General features: G+C 44.6%; 1 protein-coding gene and 1 pseudogene across 4 annotated transcripts in view; one reads left to right on the top strand and one right to left on the bottom strand.

Moving 5' to 3' along the window:
• Positions 1-4699: 4699 nt before the first annotated feature.
• YPEL2 (yippee like 2) overlaps positions 4700-26827 on the bottom strand; it is a 61516-nt gene continuing 39388 nt past the window's right edge. For 3 of the 4 annotated variants that reach the window (XM_045773681.2, XM_045773680.2, XM_087854556.1), the window contains exons 4-6: positions 14202-14245; positions 13131-13239; positions 4700-9476 (exon numbers count right to left, since the gene is read on the bottom strand). In XM_045773681.2, the coding sequence (XP_045629637.1) occupies positions 9387-9476; positions 13131-13239; positions 14202-14245 (243 nt within the window). In that variant the 3' untranslated portion in view covers positions 4700-9386. Of the gene's footprint in view, positions 9477-13130; positions 13240-14201; positions 14246-26827 lie in introns of those variants that run through there. The other variant, XR_015721332.1, reaches the window with a different exon arrangement.
• LOC123776932 (glyceraldehyde-3-phosphate dehydrogenase pseudogene) lies at positions 18304-19323 on the top strand (annotated as a pseudogene).

Here is a 26827-nt window from a genome sequence, read left to right as displayed (position 1 = left end):
GAAGGGACACGTTAAAGTCTATTAAGGTGGCTCAAAGAACGTGGTAAGAAAAAAACAAACATTCTTAAATTTTAAGAACATTCTGTGGATGAATTTTTGCTTCTGGGAATAGGAAACCAAAATTTTCCCAAGAGACTCCATTATTAAAGCCATAAATAAAACACCCCTGCGTGCTGGCTGTACGGGCGGGGCCTTGCTCTGGAGAACTAGTTAGAGGCGGGCAGTCCATCCAGGAGAGGCTGGGCAGGGGAGTGAGACTGGAGAGCATTCTCCTTCCACATGGTGCCCGCGTCTCAAGACCAGACTGCGAGAACAAAGAGCACACGATGCTTGATGAAGACCATCGATGGTTACTATAAAAATTCTCAAACAAGATTCTAAAATTCAAGCATGTTTTTCCAGCTGATGCCCTTCCTTTTTCCTTTCCATCAATCTTCAGCCCCTAGAGCTAAAAGCAAGTAATGCGGTGCAGGGACCACTGGCCTGATCACCTGGGTGCCAGGTTCTAATGTCAGTCCACTACTTCCCAGGCCCATGATCAGGTGTTGACGACTTTTTTCCTTTGTAGAGGTGGGTTAGAGGGATGAATTCTGGATCCTAACTACCCTATGTGCTAACAGTGCTCAGCAGTGGGGGGAGGCAGTGACACTTGGAAAGGCCTATTTGATCCAGGCACTTTATGGCTATTACTTGATCCTGACAATAACTTGAGTGTGGTTGCTGGTATCCCCAATTTACAGATGACAGAAACTAGTCCCGAGAATTGCAGGGACTCCCTCCAAGTGATCAATATATGAGCATGCAGTCAGGCTTCAAATCCCCATCTGTCCGACTCCAAAGCCAACCTTCTTTCTACTTGACCCTGGTAATTTCTAAGCTTGGAATAAACCATTAGCATGATTTTAATTCAAAATAAATATAACTCACTAGTTCTGTCACAGTTTTCAACTTATTTTTCTAACGCCTTGAAAAACTCAGCTTTCCCTGCTATCTTGTCTCTCAACAAAATGATCCCATTATCACCTCGGTGGGGGAGAGGGGAGATCAGAACTATCTTCCTGCCACGTGAACTTTTATTAATGTTTGGCTTGTTCCAAGCTGGCCTGGAGAGTTACCCCCAAACGTCCCCACAGAGATGGTGGTGTATGTTAGGATACTTTAGTCACTTCCACATGGGGATGGTTCTCCTTTCCATCTATCAGTCTGAACAACTGAAAGCCAACACTTTTTCCTCTTCAAATCATAGCCCTGCCATCTCAACAGGTCTGAAACCCTATAAAATAAAGGTATGATACAACTCAACCCTTCATCAGTTCTGAGCTCCTGGCTTCCAATGGAAAAGGCAGACTTTCTATTTCATGAAAAAAGAATAAAACGGGAGTCCACAGGACAGCCATGACAGTTTGGGTGTGTGCTTGGTCTGATCTGCCCGCAAGTTTCCTATTTGGTGATTATTCCTGCTTCCTGAATGGCAGGCTGGGGCCACAGAATGGAGGGGGTCTGTGGTGGTGGTGGCGGGGGGGCTTCTAATCAGAACAAGAGTTTAAAAATCCCAGCTCTACCCTATGATCCAGCCATTGCACTACTGGGTGTTTACCCCAAAGATACAGACGTAGTGAAGAGAAGGGCCATATGCACCCCAATGTTCATAGCAGCAATGTCCACAATAGCTAAATCGTGGAAGGAGCCGAGATGCCCTTCAACAGATGACTGGATTAAGAAGTTGTGGTCCATATATACAATGGAATATTACTCAGCTATCAGAAAGAACGAATTCTCAACATTTGCTGCAACATGGACGGCACTGGAGGAGATAATGCTAAGTGAAATAAGTCAAGCAGAGAAAGACAACTATCATATGATTTCTCTCATCTATGGAACATAAGAACTAGGATGATCGGTAGGAGAAGAAAGGGATAAAGAAAGGGGGGGTAATCAGAAGGGGGAATGAAACATGAGAGACTATGGACTATGAGAAATAAACTGAGGACTTCAGAGGGGAGGGGGGTGGGGGAATGGGATAGACCGGTGATGGGTAGAAAGGAGGGCACGTATTGCATGGTGCACTGGGTGTTATACGCAACTAATGAATCATCGAGCCTTACATCGGAAACCGGGGATGTACTGTATGGTGACTAACATAATATAATAAAAAATCATTAAAAAAATAAATAAAATAAAATAAAAATAAAATAAAAATCCCAGCTCTTCCATGAATATGTTATTTACTCTCTGAACCTCAGTTTTGTCTTCTGTAAAACGGGAGTACTTGCTTCACAGGAATGTTGCAAAATTAAATAATGTACATAAAGATTAAATATAATAGCCTACTTCATCCCACTCCCAATTCAAAACAGCACTGTGTAATCATAACAACCACTTTATTACTGACTCCGTACTATGTGCCGGGCACTGGGCTAAGCCCTTTCTGTAGTAGATTACCTTTTTTCTAAGTGAAACCAGTATTTGAAACCAGGTGCACTAACGCCAGAGATGGCCCTTGCCCTGCTCTAGGTTCAGATGAAAGGGTTTATGAGCAATTGCTTCTGCAGGAAACAGCTGCCGGTGAGGGCGGTGGCTGATGTGGCTGGAGATTTGGCCAACAGGGAGGGCCATGCATAACCCTTTGTTCTCCTACTCGGCACAATTAGTACCACTGATTTTCTGCTCCCTGGGGTTAGTTTCCTGACTAGACTAGGCACACAACAGACGTCCAAAGAAATGCTTGTTGAATAAATGCATGCAAATAGTAAACTGTTCCTGATGTAACCATTTACCTTATGCAGGAAACATTCAATGCTAATGTCCTCTCTTCTCCTCTTAGGGATACTAACATATTAAACAGATTTTGAATCCACATTAATTCAACATTCACCAAGCAGTTGTTAAAACACCTACTATTAATCAAGGGGCCAAGGATTACACATATGATCTACTGCAGAGTATTAAAAAACCAACAAAGCCCAGCTTACATTCAGCTGAGGAATATACAATACCTTTCAGGTAGCAGTGACCTTTGTAGCTCTGCTTATGTTAATTTGCTGATTCACATTCCCTGACTCCTTACATATTAAGCAGTCACGATAGGCAGACTGAGAAAAGTGTCCTGTGAAGCCACCCAAGAATTAAAAAGGCTGGAGGGAGAGAGAGGCTGACATTTGGAACACAGTGCAGGGAAAGAATATAGGGCAGTGAAGCCAGGCTATATGATTCCTGACCCTGTCATTCCCATGAAACCTTCCTGACCTCAACTGCATCATCTATAAAATGGGAATAATTGGCATCTGTCATTGCTTTCCCATAGAGTGGTGAGGACTCCTGGGATGATGTGAGGAAGTGCCTCATGATCTTAAGTGAGGTCACGTAGGCAAAGCACCCTACCCAGGGTCCGACCTGATCCTCTGGACAGCCGCAGGGGTGTTAAGAGCTTGGAAGGGTGAGGACCCAAGGATTGCTGGTTTGGAACTGGTTGTCTCCCGCACATGTTATCTTTTCTCTCCTCCCGGGCTGCCAAAGGCAAACAAGAATGAAATGATAACAGACACTTCCACTGAAGCAAAACAGGTCACAGGAACAAGATAATACACTCAAGGACAAATCAAAGTCAACTGCAGCTCGGCCCAGAATGGGTAGGTGAAAATTCATGGGAAGAAGAAAAGGTATTTCTTATTTTATAGAGAGTAGGCTTTATTTTTTTTAATTTTTTATTTATTTATTTGAGAGAGTGAGGGACAGCCAGCGAGAGAGGGAACACAAGCAGGGGGAGTGGGAGAGGAAGAAGCAGGCTCCCAGTAGAGGAGCCTGATGTGGGGCTTGATCCCAGAAAGCCGGGATCACGCCCTGAGCCAAAGGCAGACACTTAACCATTAAGCCACCCAGGCGCCCCTAGAGAATAGGCTTTTAAAATACTTTCACCAATGTGAACACACACAAACACACACATTTGTGTGGTTTTAATATCCTCTTTCTTCACTATTTAAGTTACCTATACAAAGTGAGAACGCTGTAAGTTGTGGAGGCAAGCTTTTGAAAAAAGTTGATGTCTAGGCAAAAATACCTGGTCTGTTAACCGAAGGCACCAGAACACAAAAGTGCATATGCTGACTGGCTATGCAAGGTATGCATATGGAAGATACTGGAGGAAAAGAAAAACAGCCGATTTATTAGAACAGTTGAACTGCCTCACCCAGTGCCTGGAACCTAACAGATGTTTAATAAATATTTGTTCGGTGAGTGAGAAGACTTGATTTTCCATATACTAGAACTGTGACTACTGCTTTCCCTTTGTTAGCCAGTTATTCCGAGATAATGCTGCCTCTTTGTGACCTAATTTTGTGGTTTTACAATTCTTTTATCTCTTCACTTGATGCAATCCGATTTCCCCAAAAGAAATTGGTATAAACAAAGTTTGCAGAGTTTAAGAATATGGGGTTTAGTAGACAGAAATCCTAAAGGTCACTCAGGCATTTCTGATATCTAAAGATAAGAGAAGCATTTCCAGATAAGCAGGAGACCTGATTTTTATTCATTAATTGGCCACCTGTCCTTGGAGCAAACAACCCCTCAGGATTGCAGGGTCTCAGTCGAGCTCTGTGAACGGGGTTAGACAGATGACCTCCTACAGGCTTTGAGTTACTTTCAATGTTAAAAGTCAAGATAAAACATGCTAGGTCAATTAAGACAGATGAGCCCTCCGACGAATATTTGAAAACTTTATTTTCTCAAATGAGCACCAACACAGATTGGAAATATGACAGAAACAATGCACTTTTCTCTAATACTGAATCGCTATGTACAAATACAGGAAAAGGTGAAGACAAATTATTTGAAAATAATTATCTTTGTTATTGAAGCAAAGTGACCTGAAAAATGTCACACACACACAAAAAAAAGATAGGGAAAATAACAAAACCCAAACCCAACAAACACAGTTTGTAAACACAAGCATAAATAGACAGATTCCGTATTGAAAGATCGTCTCTGCAGGTTGGAAAAGGGAACCGACTCTCACTTTCACCAAATGTTATATAAAAACATACAGGCAGATCGAAGTTGGTGATGGGAATAGCTTGTTTCTTCTTGGCTTTACCTTTCACTGCTGGCAGATTTCATGACTGTATTTTGCTTAAGGAAATAAAACATCTCTTTCCTCTACCTTAACCACTAGCATGTTTTCTCACTCGAGGCAGACTCTTTGTTAAAATATCTAAGTTGATTGTGTTCAAGAGTTGATTTCCCAGCCTCTCCTGAACCTGAGGCAATCTGACCTTAAAATAAAATAAACTATTTACCTACAAGGTATGTGTATTATTTTACTGATGTGCTTTCAACCCAAACCAGCGAACGATGTGGCTTCTACCACAACTAGACCCTGGGGTACGTAAGGAGCACACGCACATCTCAGAAACACACAGACTTGACTCTGCTTGATCTTCACAAACAACAGATTTCCTTTACAATCTGGGAAAGTTGAGCACACAAAGAAAAAGGAGCAAAGTAGCAATAGCTCCACGCTCAGAAAAATAAATTCCTCATGGTTTGTGCTGTTGGTCCACTCAGAAACAAAACAACCAGAGAGAAAGAGAAGAAAGCCTTATGTGCCCAAGGTGTAAACTGTAGGTATAGTGTCCCCAATAAAAAAAGAAAAAAGGAGGCACGGTCCAAAGTGCTTTTTACACACACACACAAACACACACACACACACACACACACACACGCAGGCATACACGCACGCACACGCATTAAAAACAAGATTCCGATTTGTTGGAAATTCTTCCAACGAGGAATCACTAAGTTGTTACTAAATCTGATTTTATTTATTTTCTTTTCTAGCCAGTATTGGTGCAAGAAAATATTTCAATTATCAACCTGGTAATGTACTGCAGAGTCTGTTCCATTGGGGAAAAAAATGCAGAGAGCCATTGCTTTATTGCCTCTATCCAGACTAAAGTGATACAGACCTTTTTTTTTTAAAAAGAGTATATTGGTGATCACCGTTTCCCTTAAAATATACTTCAAGAAATGCAGAGGAAACCATAGAATTTAAAAATGAAAATAAAAAGTGCTCTCAGGGGATCTGAGAAAACAGCACCAAATATATTATTTAAAAAATTAAATATTATTTACAAAAGTATATTTCACAAGCAACTTTTTTTTCATATATATATATCCACTTGAAAATCTTTTTATAAAGGGGACACCTCTTTTTCACACACTGACCCACCAGTCAAGATTTACTCTCTCCGATCTCCATGATCGTGCTGTCTCGGAGTCGGGGCAGCACTCCGTCAGGCCCAGCGGACAGTCTGTGGGCATCAGGTCTGGCTGTATTTGATTCAGGTCAAATCAACCCATCAGCAGCCTGAGACTAACATCCTGGGGTCTGGGTGTAATCCAGGGCCACCGAGGCCACATGACCTAGGACAGCACAGGGGAGACGGACCTAGAGAGTCTGCCAGCTGGACTTCGGTTGCAAATGAAGCCAGCTGCTGGCTGAGGTATAGAACTTCATGCCTTCCCTTTCTCACTTCTTCCTGCATCCCGCTCTACTCCCTGCTTCCTGCCTAGGCTTTACCGTCGAACTCCAATTCCCTGAACTCGCCAGGGGTGAATGGATGAGGTCTTTGGTTATGCTCTGAGTCAATAATTTGGTGAGGAAATTAAAGAAGGAACTGACTGAGGCCATGAGTTGATGTGTCTCCATCACTCAGCTGCAGTCTCTCCAATACCGCTAGGTGTTAGGTAGACAAGCCACGAATGGAGCTAAGTTATAAGAAGCACTTTTGGTTTCATTGACACAAAGGGAAAGCCTAATGAGTTTTTGTTTTTTTTCCCCCTGTAGTTATGGAAAAACCAACATTCTACTCAGATCTTTTGCACCAAGTATGGTGCCACACACCCATTGGATGCTCAATGGGTAAAGAACTGGAAACAAAAACAAAAACAAAAAAACCAAAAAACCAGAACCTGGGTCTAACTGGAGCCTGCTCTGATCCATGCAACAGTCAGAGGTCTCATCCCCAAGGAAGAACAGTGGCACATTGGTCTCCTCTGCCCCTTGAAAATTCTAGGGCACCCCGTGTCTGGTTTCTATGTCAGCACACTCCATTTTCAGTCTCAAAGACAAAACACCTACCCGTGCTTAACCCCCATTTTCTTTCTATGGAAAGGAATATCAACAGCCAGGACATTCCCTGAGCAAAGGGACTAATCAAAATCTCTAAGTGAAGGCCGCTACCTTCAGGGCAGACAGAATCGGGGATCTAGGATCTCTGTGCTGGGAAGCCAGCTTAGGAATGTGAAAGTTGAAAATGCTTTTTATTGAGATCTTGGCCCGCGGAGCCAGAAGAGCTTTTTCTCTGGGAGCGGAAATGAAATACTTCTGAACCTGTCTGCTTTTTAGTAATGTGGGGAGCACTTAATCTCCCAGGGTTGCTAAAGTACCAAAAAATGTGGTAAAAAGCCTCTGGAAACAAGATTCAATATCTAAGAATCCTTTTGTGTTACAAAAGCGGTCTACTGCTAAACCTGGAGCCACCCAGCTTCTCCTCAGTCCTGCGTCCGTCACTGTCCAGGGCAGGACCACGCCTAGCTCAGGTCCCCCCTGCGATCAGCCCACAGACACATGAAAAGGCATTTCCACCATGGACTCCCTCCCTACGGGAATTTGTCTGAATTCTGGAAATGTCCCTGGTTGGCTGCTTGAATCCTGATGAATCAAATTTTACAGATTTTTACCTCTACAAACGAACTCTTCTATGACCTTTAAGGTGAATTTTCCTATAGGATCAGCCTACTTAGAGAATGAGATGCTGAGAATTACCTAACATAATCGGCATATATCTTAACATTAATTACATTTTCGGTCTAAGCAATAAAGTTAACTCAGTGAAATGAGTTTCGGTCGTGCACCGTGTACTGGCTGAACTGCTGGGAGAATACACTTCACAGTGCTGGGTAACTGTAACAAACTCCTTTCTTTCATGAGCCTTATTAAGGATTTGTTCTCTGAACTTTGGTTTGGTTTGCGAGATGGGAGGCAGGGGCTAATATTGGAATTTGTAACTTGATGTCGGAAATCATATCTAGGCCCTCCCCGCTGCTGGATCACTCTGACCATTTCTCTCCACACAAAGCATTCAAGTCCAAGGAGAACAGGTAGGGGCATGAGGAATCTACCGGCCAGGTTATCACTAAGCTTGAAGCCTTGGGACTTTGTTTTCCACAATCTACAATGATAGAACTGGAGAAAAACACCCAAAACTCTATGTACAAAGAATTGCTGCTCTCACTGAAGCCACTGCATATACCAAAGGGGAAAGATGCACTAACCTGTAATGGTTCAAATCTAAACTATTCCCAGCACTGCCCCACCACACCCCCTTCCTTGCCACAAGGCTCTTCTCTTACTAAGGGTCAAGAAAAAAGGTTAGACAGTCAGAATTGCTAACTGCTTCTACTTTTTATTTTTTCTGGCCCAGTATCTGAGCCATTTCTGCAGGAGCTCCCCAACTACCGCCCCCTTTGTTCCCTGTCCTCCTCAATTACTGATTTTAGTTGGTTGGCGGCCAAAGCCTTTGGGATGTTTGGATCTTGCACCCATTGCAAATGGCAATCCCCCTCTTCTCACCTACGGTGGCTGAAGAGGCAAAGATTACCTGAAGGAGCAGTGAGGCATCAGAGTTATCAAAACCACCTGGGCTTTTCACTCTCTGCTTCCACGACACCCCCAACTCAACCCAGAACCAGGACCCTGACCCCCCTAGAGTTAGGGCCAGTTCTTGCACTCACATGCTAACCTGGCATGGTCGGTGTCAGGAACAGAAGCTTCTGATCAGAGAGAATGCAGTCATGAGGTATTTTTTTTTTCTCTTTGTCCTTTTAGACAAGTTGATTATTTCAAGCCTAAGTTACCAGGACTCCAGAAGCAGCACAATTTTGTTCCTACCTCTTAATGGCCCATCCCCTGCCCACCCCTGGGACCCTCAAAGCTCCCCCTTCCCCTCTTCCTCACACCCCCGTGCTGTGCCACTGCTTTCCTGACAAGAGGCTATCAGGCAACTCTTACGTGGGCCCTAGGGCCCTTATCAAGGTGGGCTGCCGCCATGCGGTCAGGCATCTGTTCCTTTTGTTGTTTTGTTTTCCGCCAACACTAGAACAGAGAGAGAAGCCAGGATCAACTCACAAACAGATACAAAGCAAAGAGACAGAGAGACAGCGATTTAGAGGCCGGTCCCCAGAAAGACGGCGTCAGGGTGGGAGAATGCCCCAGATGGCAAGGCCCCTAAATGGATGGAACCAAGCGGTCAGTCACTCTCTCGCGCTTGGGTAGAATGTTCGGTTGGATGGCATTCACGTGGACACTGGGTTAGGCGGATACCCTCCGATCAGTCCCAGCCATTATCCTTGATCATGTGTGCTAGCTCAATGATGTATTTGCCTTCTTTATATTTCTGGCTGCTTTCAAAGGCATGTTCCTAGGAGACACAAAGGAAGAGAAAAGACACTGAATGACCAAAGCAAGTAGGTGACTTGTAGCCATGGAGCGATCAGGACCAGCTTCACCTGGGCTGAGAGAATTCCCGCCACTCAGACACGCCGCATCCCCTTCACTGAGTCCGGCTCTGAGGCAGCACCAGGACTTCCTCAATATTTACAACAGAGTTTCAATATTTTGCAATTTAAATATTCTAAACATTCTTCTCAATATTTACAATAGAATTTCTTCAGGATCTCTGCTCATTTAAGGCTTTGCCCAAATGTCACCACCTTCGTAAGGTCTTTCCCTACTATTCTATTTTAAAAGCACAACTTCCACCCCAGAACTCCCTCTCCCTGCTTCATTCTTCTCCATGGCACTTACCATTTTCAAACACACAGTACAAGCTGCACATCTATTGTGCCTACTGGCTCGCACCACCACAACACGAATTTCATGGCAGGCAGAGGTTTTCATTTATTCTGTTCACTGCAGTATCCCTCATGCCTAGAAGACTGCTTGCCAGATAACAGGTCTTCAGTAACTGTTGAGTGAGTGAGTGACTGTGTGTGCATGTAAAAATCTTAGGGGAACTTGGTTTCGAATGCTAACCAGAAATGTGCTCTATGGATGTATCCATGAAGTTTCTATGGCATAATCCTCAACTTTACTTTGTTACACTTAGAGAAAAGACACTCAGGGACAGAACAAAGCATTGTGGGGCCAAACAGGTCTCTTATTTATCTTGCTGTTTCTATGTCAGGTGTGTTAAGTCTGTTTTTCCTTCATTGCCTTTCTCCAGGGAGAAAGGAGCTACATGAACTCCAGGCTGAAAAACCTGGCAGCCCTCACGCCCCACCCAGCTGCCAGGCCTCCAGAGAGAAAATGCAGTAGAAACCACCTGGCAGATTACCATCCTAAATTTACAACACTGTGGGTGGGCTTGCAGGCTAATAAGCCCCACGGGGGGAAACAGCCCTGTATAGGTATAGGCTCAAAGGGTATTTTATCCCCCGACGCAGATGTATAAGAACATCTTGGTTTATTATATGAAAAACACTGGTCATCACAGTCAGACGTCTGGGCTCGACGTGCAGAAGCACGGACATCAGCTCTTTTTCTGAGTCTTCCAACTCAGTAAGCAACTCAACCCTCCTGCCTGTAGGTTCTGGGCAGCATTTGTATGAACTCTGTCTTCTGTTCCTAGAGCTCCGGGGATTTGGGTCTCCGAACAAGAGCTCACACTTGAGCCTCTTGCTGAGAGAGGAATCATTCCACAAAGTGGAGAGGGGAGAGGTGAGGGGAGGGGCACTGAGCGAGAATGTGCAAACACATCACACACACGCAAGAGCTGTGGACTCAGCAGTCATTTCCCTGACATTTCATTATTCCTCAGCTCCGTGTGTGTGTGTGTGTGTGTGTGTGTGTGTGTGTGTGTGTACGCAACAGAGGAATGTGGTTTGAGAATAAGACCTATTGTTCCGTGGTGGTAGTGTGTTCACGATAGCAGGGAGGTAAAAAGAAAACTAGGAAAGTAAGAATATATCCCTATTAAACAAACAAACAAAAAAAGCCAAGAGAAAAAAAAATTCAACAGCCCCGAAGCCCCAAGCCAAAGGGCACCTGCAAAATGTCCTAACTGGACTCCAGTGGACAGAACACTATCTCTGGAGTCTGCAGAAACACCCCAGACTGAACCCTGGCCCCAGAAGCATCACTTAACCACTTGCGTTTACAACTGCAAAGTTTCCATTTACAAAACTGGGATAATTAAAAGTACTTCACAGGATTACTGTGAGGGTCAGAAGAAATAATGGAATGAAAGATTGGAGCACTGGCCTGAGACTTGAGAGGTAATCAATAAATATTTGGGGGAGATGGGGTTTCTCTACTGTCCTGTGCATATCACTATGCCCGTCAAGCTGTTTTGTCTGTTTCCCTGTAGCTTTCCTCCCTGATATCATGACTGTAAACGCCCCCAAGGGCAAGTATTAGATCAAGTTTACTTTGTACCCAACACAAAGGCTTTAAATAAACCTTTGTCAAAGGCGTGAATCATTTTACCTGAAGGAGCAAAACCAACGAACTCAGAATTACCTTCTCTCTGTAATCCTGCACATCGTCAAGGGAGTAAGATGAGCAAGAGGTTGGGGAAACAAAGGCCAGAACATTTCTGAATAATCAAAACCAGAACTGTGGCCCCCAGATCACCCAGAGGGGGCCACCAGCCATACAGGGGAAAACAGGCCAAGGCTAGTTTTTCCCACAAGAAGCAATCAGGGAAACCATAGGGATCTGTGACCATCTTGGCATCATGAAACACGCCACGTAGGGTGTTTCCTTCTAATTCTGAACATTTCAAGGGAGGTGTGAAAGATGGGATCTAAAGGCAAGGCTGCTCTGTAGCAGACCCCACCTGTGGCAGTTACGATTTGCACGTTTTTGAACTTTGGTTAAATGGAATCATACTTTCATGTCGGGCTTCTGCTCAACGTCTTTTTTATTTAAACAGACTTCTTCGTATTTTTAGAGCAGTTTTAGGTTCACAGCAAAAAGGAGCAGAAGGCAAGGAGGTTTCCCCTGTACTCTCTGCTCCCACATAACGCACAGCCTCCCCCATTCCCGGAGCCCTGCAGAGTGGTGTATTTGTCACAATCAACAAACCTACACTGGCACGTCATTTTGACTCTGCGGGCAGTTGGGACGACTCCTCGGGGCTCTTCCGAAGCTAATTAACAGCTAACTAACCACAGGCCGTATGAGCCAGCCCCACACTGACCCAGGGCAACTGACAGGACAGGGAATTTATGGCATTTTACATGGAATAAACTGTCTTCCCAGAGACAGTAAGACTCGTTTTTCAATATCCCCACCATGACCAGGCAGAAAAAAGCACGTGAAAATATCTGCCAATAATAAATATATCTACCAGCAATAACAACAAAAGTTTATTTTCACCCTGGAGAAGGACTGCTCGCTCTGTCTGTTGAGTTAAACAGCGAAGGAATGAATGAATGAACAGGAGGGAGAGTCCAGCCGTGACTATATCTAACAGTGGACATTAACATGTTTGATGGTGCCTAGCACAGGGCCTAGGACCTGAGAGATGTTTCAGACACATTCACTGGAGCAGAGTGCATGCGCTCAGCAGTGAGACTCCTGGATGCCTATATCCTGGTTTGGCCATGTAATGGCTAGGTAACATCGGATGTGCTATTCACCTCCCTATGCCTCTCCGTTTCCTCATCCATAAAATAGGGAATAAAATATGACCTACCTTCTAAGGATGCTGTGAAGATCAAATAAAATAATATAGGCCTGGAACACAGTAGGTTTGTGGAAATGTTATGTGCTATTATTACTATTATTAAACTGTAAAGCAGGTGTGTATGTGTGTGTGCGTGTTTAGCTGTTTCAGGGCAGGTGCAAAGGAACGAGGAGGAGAAGGGGACTGTCAGAGAAAAGAGAAGAATGAACGTGGCAGATAGGAGTGTGCCAGGAACTGCTCTTCGGGTCCAGCTGCCTGTTCCTGGACTAAGATAATCCCGCAAGGTCACAGGAAGCCAGGAGAAGAAAGCAATCTTCCAGCACAAGGCTCTCAGCTACTCCCTTCACCACCCTCTCGCCACTGACCAGACTCTTCAGTACTCACATATTTCCAGCCCAGCGTGGTTTTGCAGTTTTCACAGTAAATGTCTGCGACTGCATGGAGTCCTGTTAGCAACACTCGCTCTTCTGCGGGCCCGCAGCCCACATTAACTCTGTGCCAAGGGACAGAGAGAGAATGGGTAGTTAGTCACACATTCATCCTCGGTCGCTCAAGCTGAGCTTGCAGCGAGAAAATAACTGAGCACGGACACCTCACGGGAAGCCAACGCTGAGAACGGCGTTGTTTATGACCCAAAGTGATAACAGCCCCTAAAAGGTAGCCATGTGGAAACACCTCCATTGAAATGCATGTGAGATCTGCAAGTTCTGACCGAGTCTATGAAAAACAGTCTTTATGGTTGAGACTTTGCTTGGAAGGTTTCTAACTAATGCTTCTAATCTTGTAACCTAAGGGGACCAACTGATGGCCACAGCCATCAGCACGGGTCCTCAGCTCAGAGCTTACTGAGGACGAAATGCAGCCGAAGATGTCAAACATGACATCCACAGAGTATTGTCCTGATTACAAGACTGAACGAGCCCTGTGTTATCTCCAGCTCAACATGCACCATTGCCCTTCTCACACTTCATCACACTTGTGCGAGCATCACCTTCCTTTCCCAGGGGATAGGCTATAAATGAGAGCCCTATAGGCCACGACTGTAGTGGGGAAGGCTCGTTACTAACGGGGCCTTTTCCTCCAGCCGCTGCTCCTGCTGCGATCTCTGTGTCTTTTGCTCGACCTCCTCTCTCTTCCCGGATGACTCATCTTAGATCTGGTTATGAAGCCTCCACGATGAGGCTCTCAGAAGAACTTCAACTTCTTCCCTATGAGGCTACAGCCCTCTGATGTGCCTACTGTGGGTAGTAAATGTATTATTTTTAGCCAAAGATGCTGCCCCCCCCCAAAATTCCCAAAGATAATTGGCTATCTACTGTGGAGAGTAAAGTTTCGTAGGGCTTTTATTGTTGAAGAGGGGTAGGGGCCATTGTTGAATGACCACTGAGTGGTGCTCCCACCCCCCTCCCCCCGGATAAAATTTGCACCAAACCAGGGATTACCAGAGACACTCACACTGAGTTAAAGAGGTATGCTCGTCCTTGACTTCCTTGAAACGACTGAAATGCAAGAAAACAAATCGATAGTTAGATATCCATTTCACCCACCCGTTCGGGAAACCAGTCCCACATTGCAATAATCATAACCTTCCAAGGATTGACACAGAGAAAAAAAAAAAGAAAAAGGCCCTGAGCCATTTAATAGTCAAGCTGGCAGCTAGCACGGGGGAGGACAAGAGGAGAGAATAAACAGAGCTACAGAGCTTGGGCCGGCCCACACTTGGACTGTTTTCACCAGCCCAGGTGAGGAGATAGAAAAACCAAACTCCACAGTATCATTGAAAACTTCTTCCCTCCTGACACCGTCTGTTTTTTTAACCCACCCAAGATAATCCACACCGGCCTTTGCTGGACCCACTTGATTTCAGGCATCTGTGGGGGCCACAGCTTTCCTCGTGCTGGTTAGGGAAACCAGTGTGAGCACTTTGCTTGCCCTCTTGGTCCAACCCTGAGAAGATGGCAAAGAATCCCCAAGGCAAGAAAGAATAAACCACCAAACCTACACTTCTCACTTCTTGTAGATCCTAAGTGCCCCGCAGTAACAATCCTCCTCGATGGGAGCATGGGAGCTCTCCTGAGGTGTAAGCAACTTGATCTCTAGATCACAGGAATGCTCATTAAGCAGCAATCCCATTTTAAATTCTAGCTTAAATATGAGCTGCTCTCTTCCGGCTGAAGGGTGGCAGGGAACAGGAGAAACGTGAGCCAAAGCTTGCCATGCAGTTTGGCTTCGACTTCCATTAACACAGGCCCTCGCCGTGTTTCCCTCCTCTGGTTACACTGAAATGTCTGCCTGACATGAGCCATCCGTGTTCTGCTTTGCTGCCTGCATTTTTAATGTGAATCGTACTCTGAACCAAACATCCTGGTGTTCTCTGAAAACCACTCTAAAAACAAACAAATAAATAAGGGACTCTCCCATGACCTCTGTTACTCAGTGGCTGGAGAAATCCAGTGGTGACTGGTTAACAGAGGACCAGAGGGTAAGAGAGAACCAGACAGGACACAGATCACTGCACACCAGACAGCCATTGTCAGAAATACAGGACTTTAGGGATCAGTGCCGCCAGCCAGAAAGAAAGGCAAAATTTCTGACTTGTGGAAAAACTGCCTTTGGGGCAGCTGGATCGTTGGTTGCCTCCAACACACAAATGCACCAGAGGCCTTTGCGCCCAGGTGGAGCTCCGAGGGGCAAGCAGATGTTCCCCAGCAGCCGCTCAGACTGAAACCAGCTCTTTCCTTTGGGTTTTGAAACATTCCTGGGGGAACGTAAGAATGTCCAGGTTAGAATAAGCAGGAATAGGAGTGTCCCAGCCTTGAAAACCTGTAGGTCTATGCCGAGTGTTTGGAAGAGACAGTGTCCCTGTGACACAGACCGTGGACTTAGACAACCTGTTAGTTCAACCCTGGAGCAGAAAGACACCTAGCACTGCAAGGAAGCCAAGGCTTCACCGTCTGGCCTCACCAACCTCCGCGGTCTCTCACTACGGTGTCCTTTGCTCTAGCTAGGCCAAACCACCACAGTTCCTGGAACTTGCATTTCACCCATTTGCCCAGGATGTTCCCTCAGATGGGGAGGCTTGTCCACCTCACCAATGCCAGGCCTTGGCTCAGTTTCCTCTCTTTCGTAAGGCTTTCCCTGACCTCCCCCGGAAGAGGCACCCATTGGCACCCACGTTCTGGACTCCTCCTGTCCCCTGTCTGTTCCTCTTTCTTAGCACTGAACATACTGGATCTAATTTATGTTTATTTTCTAACTCCCTCACTAGACTGTGAGCTCCCTGAAGGGACAGGCCAAGTCTTCCCGCTCTCTGAACCCCTAGACCAGAGCACATGAACCTGGCACACTGTAGGCATTTATTAAATAGTTACTCCACTGGGGAATTGCCCCTAATTTCCTTTATTTCTTTAGGTGGCTTTACTGATGTGTAAGTGTTGTCATAAACTGTACTTATTTAAAGTGCACTGTTTGTATCTACCTGTGAAAACATCACCACAATCAAGACCGTGACACCCAAAAGTTTCCTTTTGTCCCTCTTCATCTTATTGCCTTCCCTTCCCTCCTCATCCACCAGCAGCCACTGCTGTCACTGTCACTTGTACTCTCCGGCTTTTTATAAATGAAATCACATAGTACATAGTGCTTTTTGTCTGGCTTCTCTCACAGAGCAATCATTCTTCCAAGATTCATCCACGTTGTTGCATTTTATCAAAAGCTCATTCCCTGGGGCACCTGGGTAGCACTGTCGGTTAAGCTTCTGACTCTTGGTTTCAACTTGGGTCATGATCTCAGGGTCGTGAGATCGAGCCCCGCGTTGGGCTCCGTGCTCAGCGTGGAGTCTGCTTATCCCTCTCTCCCCCCTCATCTCTTTCGCTCAAATAAATAAATATCTTTTTGGTTTTGGTTTTGTTTTTTTAAAAAGCTCATTCCCTTTTTATTGCGGAGTTGTATTCCATTCTACGGATTTACCACAGTTCCTTTATATTTGGTCTGATTTTCATAAGGGATTTGGACTAGTCAACCTCCCAAGCCCCTTACAGCTCCAAAATTACATTCTCTTGTAATTCCTGGTTCTACATTATGGATAACCGGGAGCATCATCTTCTAAGAAACACCTGTTATGAACTTCAAGTTTGCAGCTTAGAAGAATGTGGCTATGGGAAAACAAATTCTAGAAGAAAGCAGACAGGAAGGTGACAACACAAAGCAACATAGCTCTACCATTTATAACAGGACAAGGCATTTACTTCCCAAACACACACAGATCTACCACACCCAGAGACAATTGGGAATACAGGCTGAGCAGCAGCACGGTAAGACTTTCCGGGATAGAGGAATGGCCAGAAGGTATGTAAGACAATCAGGGTAGGGAAAAAACACTGAATTTTTAACCTATTTTTACCTTTCTTTCTGTTATTATTATTTTCTATTTTTATCTTTAAAAGAAGTGTCACTAAACAGTCATAGAGATTTGCCACAGGGATCTTCCCTGGGCTAGCGTCATGTGTGCACAGGTATCTAGAAGGAAGTGTGGGGCTCTCACTGTGCGTCTAGCAGCGATAGTGGTCCCCTTCAGTCTCTACTTTCAGCATATTGTGAATACTGCTGTTTCTGTGCAACAGAATGTCAATAATGAGACTAATCTTAAAAAGGGTGGGGGGATATTTGGGGCTCCTGGGTGGCTCAGTCGGTTGGGCGGTTCAGCTCCAGACATGATCTCAGGGTCCTGAGATTAGGCTCCGAGGGGAGTGTGTTTGAGAATTCTCTCTCTACCTCTCCTTCTGCTCCTTCCCCCTGCTCATTATCTCTCTCTCTCTCTAAAATAAATAAATAAAATCTTAAAAAACAGGATATTTAAACAGTAGGATCCTTACAATTTTTTGTGTAGGACAGCACACCACAAAGAGGTTCATTTACTTCAAAGTATTTAAAAACGTAAAGAAGTTCTACATTTTTCTTTTGTAAAAAGATGAGCATTCCAAACTCTCTGGCCTTCGCTGTAAGAAGTAGCTGGCAGTAGTATGGTACTCTTATTCTGCAGTATTTTCCAAAGAATAAACCATAAAATCTGTCCCTTCAAAGTATAGGTGACATTTTAACAGGGAATGGGAATATAACCTCTTTTCAAAAGGAACTTATGCTATGGAGAGACCTGGTATCTGACAATGTATTCATTTTATATGATCTTTGTAGTTTAGAATTGATATGACTGTACAAAAAATTGATTCAAAACAAATGATATTTAGAAGAAAATGCAGGTGGAAATCTTTGTGTTAGAAAAAATTTCTTAGATCCTGCCACAGAAACATTTTATAAAAGAAAAGGACTACTAAATTGAACTTCATCAAAATTTCAAACTTACTCTGAAAAACAAAGAGAAAAGTTAAGCCACAGCCTGGGAAAAAATATCTGGAAATCATATAATAGACAAAGCACTTGTACCTGAAATATACAAAGAACTCTCAAAATTCAACAATAAGGAACAAAAACCCAATTTTAAAATGAGCGAAAGAGCCTCTCTGCTCCTAACCCATTCAAACAGACATGAGATCTTTTGGTGTAGTGCCAGCCACATCCCCCAGACACAGTGGTGAAGGTCAGAGTAAATGGGTTTAGTCGTATTCCGTGCCTGGTCACCAGGGCTGCTTTCAACTCTGGCAAAGTGGATATTGTCACCATGAGTGACACCTTCGTTGACCTCAACTACGTGGTCTGCATGTTCCAGTATGATTCCACCCATGGCAAACTCAACGGCACACTCAAGGTTCAGAATAAGAAATTTGAATGGAAAACTCATCTCCATTTTCCAAGAGCAAGATCCCTCCAACATCAAATGGGGTGATGCTGTGTTGAATATGTTGTGGAGTCCACTGGGGTCTTTGCTACCACTGAGAAGGCCAGAGCTCACCTGAAGGGTGGGGCCAAGAGGGTCATCATCTCTGCCACTTTCTGCTGATGCCTTATGTTTTTGATGGGCATGAACCGTGAGGAGTAGGACAACCCCCTCAAGATTGTCAGCAATGCCTCCTGCACCACCAACTGCTTGGTCCCTCTGGCCAAGATCATCCATGACAACTCTGGCATTGCGGAGGGACTCATGACCACAGTCCATGCCATCATTGCCAACCAAAGACTGTGGACGGCCCTTCTGGGAAACTGTGGCGTGATGGCTGAGGGGCTGTCCAGAGTATCATTCCTGCTTCTACTGGCACCATCAATGTAGGCAAGGTCATCCCTGAGCTGAATGGGAAGCTCATTGGCATGGACTTCCTATCCCCACCTGCAACATGTCAGTCATGGATCTGAGACCTGTGGCCTGGAGAAAGCTGCCAAATACGATGACATCAAGAAGGTGGTGAAACAGGCATCAGAGGGCCCCCTCAAGGGCATTCTGGGCTACAGTGAGAACCAGGTTGTCCCTTGCGACTTTAACAGTGATACCCCTTATACCTTTGATGCTGGGGCTGGCGTTGCCCTCAATGACCACTGTGTTGAGCTAATTTCCTGGTATGACAATGAATTTGGCTACAGCAACCAGGTGGTGGACCTTATGGTCCACATGGCCTCCGGGGAGTAAAATCCCCCTGGACCACCAGCCCAAGGGAGAGCGAGAGGAAGAGAGAGGCCTTCAGCTGCTGGGAAGTCCTTGCCCCAACTTGTCCCCTGACACAGTGGGAGTCTCATGACCTCTAGACAGTTTCCATCCTAGACCCCCTGAAGAAGGGGAGGGACTCGGGGAACCCTACCTTGTCATGTATCATCAATAAAGTGTACTTCTACCCAGCCAAAAAAAACCCCAACAAAACAAACCTCAAAAACATTTTTAAATAAAAAATAAAATGAGCCAAAGATTTGAACAGCCTTCACCAAAGATAAATCGATGGTAAATAATCACATGAAAAGATGCTCAGCAAATTAAGGACACAATGAAATCAAAACCACAATGAGATACCACCTCACACGGGTCAGAATGGCTAAAATTAACAAGTCAGGAAATGACAGATGTTGGCAAGGATGCAGAGAAAGAGGAACCCTCTTATACTTATACTGTTGGTGAGAATGCAAGCTGGTGCAACCACGCTGGAAAACAGTATGGAGATTCCTCAAAAAGTTGAAAATAAAGCTACCCTATGACCCAGCAATTGCACTACTAGGGATTTACCCCAGAAATACAAATGTAGTGATCCGAAAGAGCACCTGCACCCCAACGTTTATAGTATTAATGTCCACAATAGCCAAACTGTGGAAAGAGCCCGGATGTCCATCGACAGATGAATGGATAGGGAAGATATGGTCTATACATATACAATGGAATATTATGCGGCCATCAAAAAATGAAATCTTGCCATGTGAAACAACATGGATGGAACTAGAGGGTATTATGCTAAGCGAAATAGTCAGAGAAAGACAATTATCATATGATCTCACTCATATATGGAACTTAAGAAACAAAACATAGGCTCATAGGGGAAAGGAGGGGAAAAATGAAACAAGACAAAACCAGAAAGGGACAAACCGTAAGAGACTCTTCTTAATCATAGGAAACAAACTGAGGGTGGCTGGAGGGGAGGGGGTAGGGGGACAGGGTAACTGGGTGATGGACATTAAGGAGGGCACGTGAGGTAATGGGCACTGGGTGTTACAAAAGACTGATGCATCACTGACCTCTACCCCTGAAACAAGTATCACATTATATGTTAATCAACTGAATTTAAATAAAAAGTTAAAACAAAACAAAACAAAACAAAAATCTCTGGAACAATGAGATTCTGAGAACTTTCAGGTTGGTGAACACATCAAAGTGAGCTTTGTGCCCTGAAAGGGCAGGAAGGCGCCACCCTCCCCTCTACCCTCACCCTTTGCTCTACCTATCTCTACCATTTGGCTGTTTCTGAGTTGCATCCTTTATAACAAAATGGTAGTCATAAGTGGGGGGGGGAAACCCCAGCACAGTGAGATATCACCACACACCTATTAGAATGGTTAAATTTTTTAAGCTGTCAAAGCCAAGTGCTGTCAAGAGTGTGTAGCAACTTGAACTCCCTCATACACCCCAAAACTGTGTAGCCACTTTGGACGGGAGTTTGGGGGTTTCATTTACCCAAGTTTAATGAAAACCTATGTTCATGTAAAAACCTGCAGGAGAATGTTTTTACAGCAGCTTTATTCATAATTGTCCCAAACTGGAAACAATGTTGGTGAGTGGATAAAACGATACCTCCCATATAATGGTAGTAACCACGTGTTGATACATACCAACATGCATCTGAAAGGCATCAGGCTGAGGTAAGTGGTTACCAAAGGTTATGGGTAAGGGGAGAATTTGACTGCAAGGAGTGACGGGGGAGACAGAACTGTCATCTTCATTATGGGGGTGCTTGTAAGACCAAGTATTTATCAAAACTCATAGGACTGTATACCAGAGAGTGAATTTTACTTTGTAAATTTTTTTTAATTTTAAATCCAATAAAAATTTTAAAATAAGCCATCTCTATAATCTCCCATCTGTACACTGTATTTCTGTATTTAGACAATTAGGAAACAATTTCCTAATCTACTCGAAAGTATGCCGAACAAAGAGCCAACTGCAAAGTCCCGCGAGAACGTTTGTGTAATTGGGTAAATGGGGATCATGATTTTCATAGGCACAAACATGCTAATGTTGCATTTGAATCTACCTTTCTTTGTAAGAACTTTTCAGCAAGGGAAATTGTTAAAGTACTGAAAAATACTCTCATTAGGACATACCTCAGAATTACTATATCAGAAAGTGATAAGCCAGTAATTTTTTTAAAAGAGCATATTAAATCACATACCTTCAATAAATAAGATTTGAAACCAATTTATAATTGTTCTTTCTCCCTTTTAAATTATTGATCATTTCTTTCAATAAATCTTTATAATGTATATATTACATAGCAGTACGTGTAAACCACTTACAAGTAACCATATATTAGGAATATATACTCAAACATTTTACTAGTCGGAATATGTGATTTTGAAAGTTTGGAGACCACTCTGAGTGTTTCTGTCTGCTTCCGGGCAGGGCCTACAAGTAATTTCCTCTAGACTGGCATAGCCCAGAATTCCTAGAGAGTAGGGGATGGGGAGGACACATGGCAGAGAAGAGAAATGCCAGCCAGGCCCAGAGGTCCCGCCCAGGGCCACTATGGGTCCTCCAGGCCTGTTCCACGAAAGCGCGCTGGCCGAGGCCCACACTCTGCAAAGGGCTGTCTCCGAGGCACCGTCTCCTCAGGTACGCTCCTGGGTGACGGTGAACCTGCTGGCTCAGCCTGGCTCTCAGGACCTGCTGAATTTCCTGGGACAGATCTCTGGAAGCTCTTCCACCATGGCTTCCACTCTGGGCCTCTGCCAAGGCAACATTTACGATGGGAAAAACAGCCACTGAGAACAACAGGCATCTTGCAAAGAGACACAGACGAGAATAGCCCCGGCTGGGTCACTGTATCCTGTGGGGCCCGGCCCAGCCTGGCGTACCCAGGCACAGACTGGCACTCCCTTGAGTGAGGGTGGTACCAAAGGTGGGGAGACTGAAAGGAAGTTAAGGAAGCAATTAGAATGAAGCAAACAGAATTTCAGACCAGGAGATCCCAAACAGACTGTCAGACATATTTGTTTCTGTCATTACTGCCAGGCAACAAGACCGCTCTTTTCCATGTTGTGTATCAACCAAGGCTGGTGTTCAGGACTCCAGGAAAGGTTTTTTTGTTGGTTTTTTTTTTTTTTAAATAAATTACACAACACTTTTCTTCTGTCCTTTAAAGGAAAGTCATAGTTCCAGGCCCAGCCCTTCCAGCCAGCTCAAAGGAACGGAAAGGGCTTTGAGTTTCCTGTTTAGTATCCAAAACCACTGATTTCTGGCCCCTTTGAAAGTCTGAAGGCAACAATTCCGTTTAAAAGTAGGAGGACCACTGAAAATGGATACTTTTCAGGGGGGAGGTGGCAAAAGAGCAAACATGTGGGTTCCTCCCCCCCCCCCCGGAACAGGCACAGGTCCTCACCCTTGAGCAGACTCAGGCATGAAGTCCTCCTAGCATGAAGCAGAGCCTCTCCAACTTAGGCCCTCTACTCTCACTGGGAAGGTCAACCGTTTCCTTTTTCTTTTTTTTAAAGGGGGTGGGAGAGATGGAGCGGGGGGGGGGGGGAGAGGGGGAGAGAGATAGGCAGAGGGTGCAGGACAGAATCCCAAGCAGGCTCCACACCCAGCATGGAACCCGAAGCAGGGGTCCATCTCACAACCCTGAGATCATAACCTGAGCCAAAACCGAGAGTCTGATGCTTCACAGACTGCAACTCCCAGGCGCCCAAAGGTCAACCATTTTTAATGGAGCATGTGCCTCAGGAGGTGCAGAGAGATGAGGGAAGCAATGTCCACCTGCCCACCCAGCTGTGCTATCTGGGAGCTAGGTGCCTATCTGTGTATGATGAAAGGATCTAGCCTTGGCATCAGAAGATCAGGAGCAAATCCTGGTTTTACAACTACAACTTATTAGCTACCTGACGTTGGGAGAAATATTCAGCCTCTCTTAGCTTTGTCATCTTTTGTGTCTGTAAATGGAAACCATGCCTATTTATAGGGGTTTTGAGGATTATAAGTAAAACAAGGTAAATGAAGTCCAGAGTAAAAGGAAGGCCAGTTCCCTCTCTTTCCTCTTTGGCCCTTTTAGGAGCCTGGAAAAGAGAGATGAAAAGGCTGATTCTAATCTACCTGGGTTTTCAAAATCCTTTTCTTCAGTGACTTTGATCTCCCCCTTTCCCTACTAGTAAAACAAAGGGCAAGGGTTTCATTCTTTGCAACTCAACATCTCCATAAAAATGGAGGGATGAGGCTGAAGCTCCCCAGGATCCTTTCCAGTCATATTCTGTGAATCCTTTAAAGCACTTAGTGCTTGCTTCTCCCACCTACCATCCACAGGCAGTGTGAATTACACGGGCTTCAAAGAGGCAGATTGCCAGAGTATGAGTCCTGACTTTGCCATGTACCAGCTACACTACTAACTTGAGAAAGCCAATTAACTGCTCTGAGACTTGATTTCCTAATCTGCAAAATGGGCACAATAAAACAGTACTCACACCAGCTTTCTATGAGAAATAAAGGAGATACCGTGATGAAAGAAAGTGCTTCATAAACTTCAAGGCTTTATATATATTTTGTTGTTGTTACAATTTCTTTTTATTATATAGCTATTAAAGAACTTATTAGTACAAACATAAAGTTGAGTCCTTTTTAACTGAAATGTAATTCGCATTACCATAAAAGTCATCCTCTTAGAAGTATACAGCTCAGTGGCTCTTGATACAGTCATAAGGTTGTGCAATCGTCACCACTATAATTCCAAAACATTACCACTCTCCGGAAGAAATCTCATGTCGTTATACCAGTCATCTTCCACACCCTGCCCCAGCCCCCCTGCCCACAAATCTACTCTCTGTCTCCAGGTATTTGCTGAAGGCACCATATACTATATTATACACCATCTCAGCAAGAAGACAGCAGAAGCATTAGGTAGAGATACAAAGGAGGGTTAGCAAAACCCCTGCCCTTAGGATGCTGGCTAAACATCCTGCCTCAGCAGATTTGACATTCTGCTGGGGAGGGCCCAGTCAGTCCTTTTTTCTTTCTCATTCTTTTCTCCATCCATGGTCAGGCCCGGTGGAGTTTCCCATTTAGGGTCAGGGTAAGCCACAGGCTCCACTCCAAAGAACTGAAACCCATGCAAAGTAATACTGGATCCTGTTTGGATTTCACCCTTGAGGAAGCATATGGAGAAGGTGGGAAGGGAGATAATAAAGAACAATGAAAATGATGAAAACTTCCAGAATCAGAACCCAAGTGCAATTTAGAGCCAGTAAACCTTTAGCTAAGAGGAAAATAAGAGTAAAGGGGATTTCTTCCATTTTCTCTGCAATAAGAGGAGGAGGAAATGGACATAAATGGAAATGAGAGACTTGGGTTAATTATCAGGGAAGAATTTCCTGACTTTGTAGGACTTCCACACGAGGACACGGGTCACTAGGAAAGATGAGGAAAGAACAAAGCCATTTATGTGTGTTTATGGATTACAAAAAGCTTTCACAGATCTGTCTAGAAACCTTGAGATGGACTAGGAAGCCATGTGTGCTGCCTAGGGGCAGAAGTATGGCCTCCTACAGCCCTTGTCCCCTGACTTTGAGCTTTGGAAGGTCTCAGTTCACCCTCACATTCCCTAAACAGATGGAGGGAGGGGCTGAGAAGGGACTGGCTCTCGAGAAGGAAATATCTGCTGTGTGGAGTCATAAAATTCCAAGGGCATGGGAGCATACATGATGCAAATGATGCCAGGAACCAAGGCGAAAACAAAAGGTGCTGAGCAGTCTGGGCGGCAGGTTTTGTTGCTTAAAGGGGGATATTCTGGGATCTAAGGCACTTAACGATCAGACCATTCAACTTCACCTTCCTGTGCACCTGCATGAAAACAGGCTGCTTTTAGGGATGGACCTAGACCAGAGAAATGGAAGGGACACTGAGAACGGAACAGAGAAAGAGCCTGCAAAGTCTGCTCCCTTGCTGTTGTGTCTGCCAGCTGTTCAGTAGAAAGGATGCAGGCTTTGGAGCAAGCTGTGTAACCTTGAACGAGTCACTGCATCCTTCTGAGCCTCGGGGCCCCATCTAAAAAAGGGAGAACCTAACGCCTATTCCATAAGGACCTGTTCTAAAGGGATGTTGTGTTCAATGAACGCACAGTGCCTGGCTCATGAAACAGCACTTAAATGTTTATTTCCTTTCACCACCACGAGCCTTCCGGATTTAAAATGAGATGCGGGACTACCCTGGAAGGGCTGGGCTGTCTTACCAGAGCTTCCCCAGACTCTCTTCCAAACCCCCTACAACCACAGACCCCCACAGCTCCTCTTCCACACCTCTCCCAGCTGTTCTAAGAGCCTCAGATGTGGTTTGGGGCCGTGGGCCTGTTCTCTATTGAACCAAGAGCAGATAAGATTCCCCAGTTTGTGGCAAAGGGTCAGGACAGTAGATGGCAATGTAAACACGCAGCCAGTGGGAAAACAGATGCTGGCAGCCCAACATCCTGCATTTGCTCCTTGCGCTCCTTGCTCTCCATAGAAAAGGCCCAGAAAACTCACATTCTTCCAAAAGATAAAGAGCAGGGGTTCCTGTAATCAGACAAGACCCATCCTCTACAGAAGAAAGCTGGACATGTCACCCTCACTAGGTCTGTTCAGCGAGACTGGCTTCTGAGTTAAGAGGGTAGAAGTAGAGGAATCAGAATGTAACGGCAGGCAGTGATTAATACCGGGGGCCTTTGCAATTTACTGCAAATATAAAACTAAAACTTCAAGGGGGCTGAAATAATGGAACTCAATTTCTCTTAAAACCACCAGGTTCTTGAAAATAGTTCACTACGAGCTGCTAAAATTAAAAAGATAATGCAAGTTAACATACCTGGGAAGGACAAATACCAATTTCTTGGATTTCTGTTTCAACCTACACTTCTGTTTCCAAAGCCAACTGGACACTGGCAGATGGAATGTCCTTATACCACAAAAGATATCTGATGTCAGTGGACAAAACCTACAGACTAGTCAAGGGGAGAATGAAGATGGGGTACCAAGGACGCTGTCCAAGGGACTCCCTAAGAGAAAGGAGCCTAACACAGTTAGACTAATACTGACATGTATATAGGACATCAGAGGACACAGAGCACTTTCACAAACATTAACTCATTCAATCTCTAAAACAGCAGAGGAAACCGAAACCCAGAGCTGTTCAAGTGACTTTCCCAGTTTCACATAGCTTGTAAGTCAAGGTCAGAACATAAATCTATAGCTTTTGACTCCAAGTCCCAAGATTTTTCTAGAGTGTGTTCACCTGGAAAATCTGTCTTTTTGATGAAGAAGGATGGATCAAGCTGTCAGAATTGATGAAAATCTCTTAGGCTATTCAACTTCCTCTGCTCTGATTCCATATTTACTTAGCAACTGCCTAAATTTAATTCTCTCACTCAAGTGGGTTTACCTTCAAGGAAGACAACACACAGTCCAAGCTTTCAGGAATATCTGTT

Source organism: Ursus americanus, chromosome 23 (assembly GCF_024610735.1).
Source record: "Ursus americanus isolate L20-20 chromosome 23, mUrsAme1.1.p, whole genome shotgun sequence".
NCBI classification, from domain to species: domain Eukaryota; kingdom Metazoa; phylum Chordata; class Mammalia; order Carnivora; family Ursidae; genus Ursus; species Ursus americanus.
This window is presented reverse-complemented; position numbering and strand designations above follow the sequence as displayed.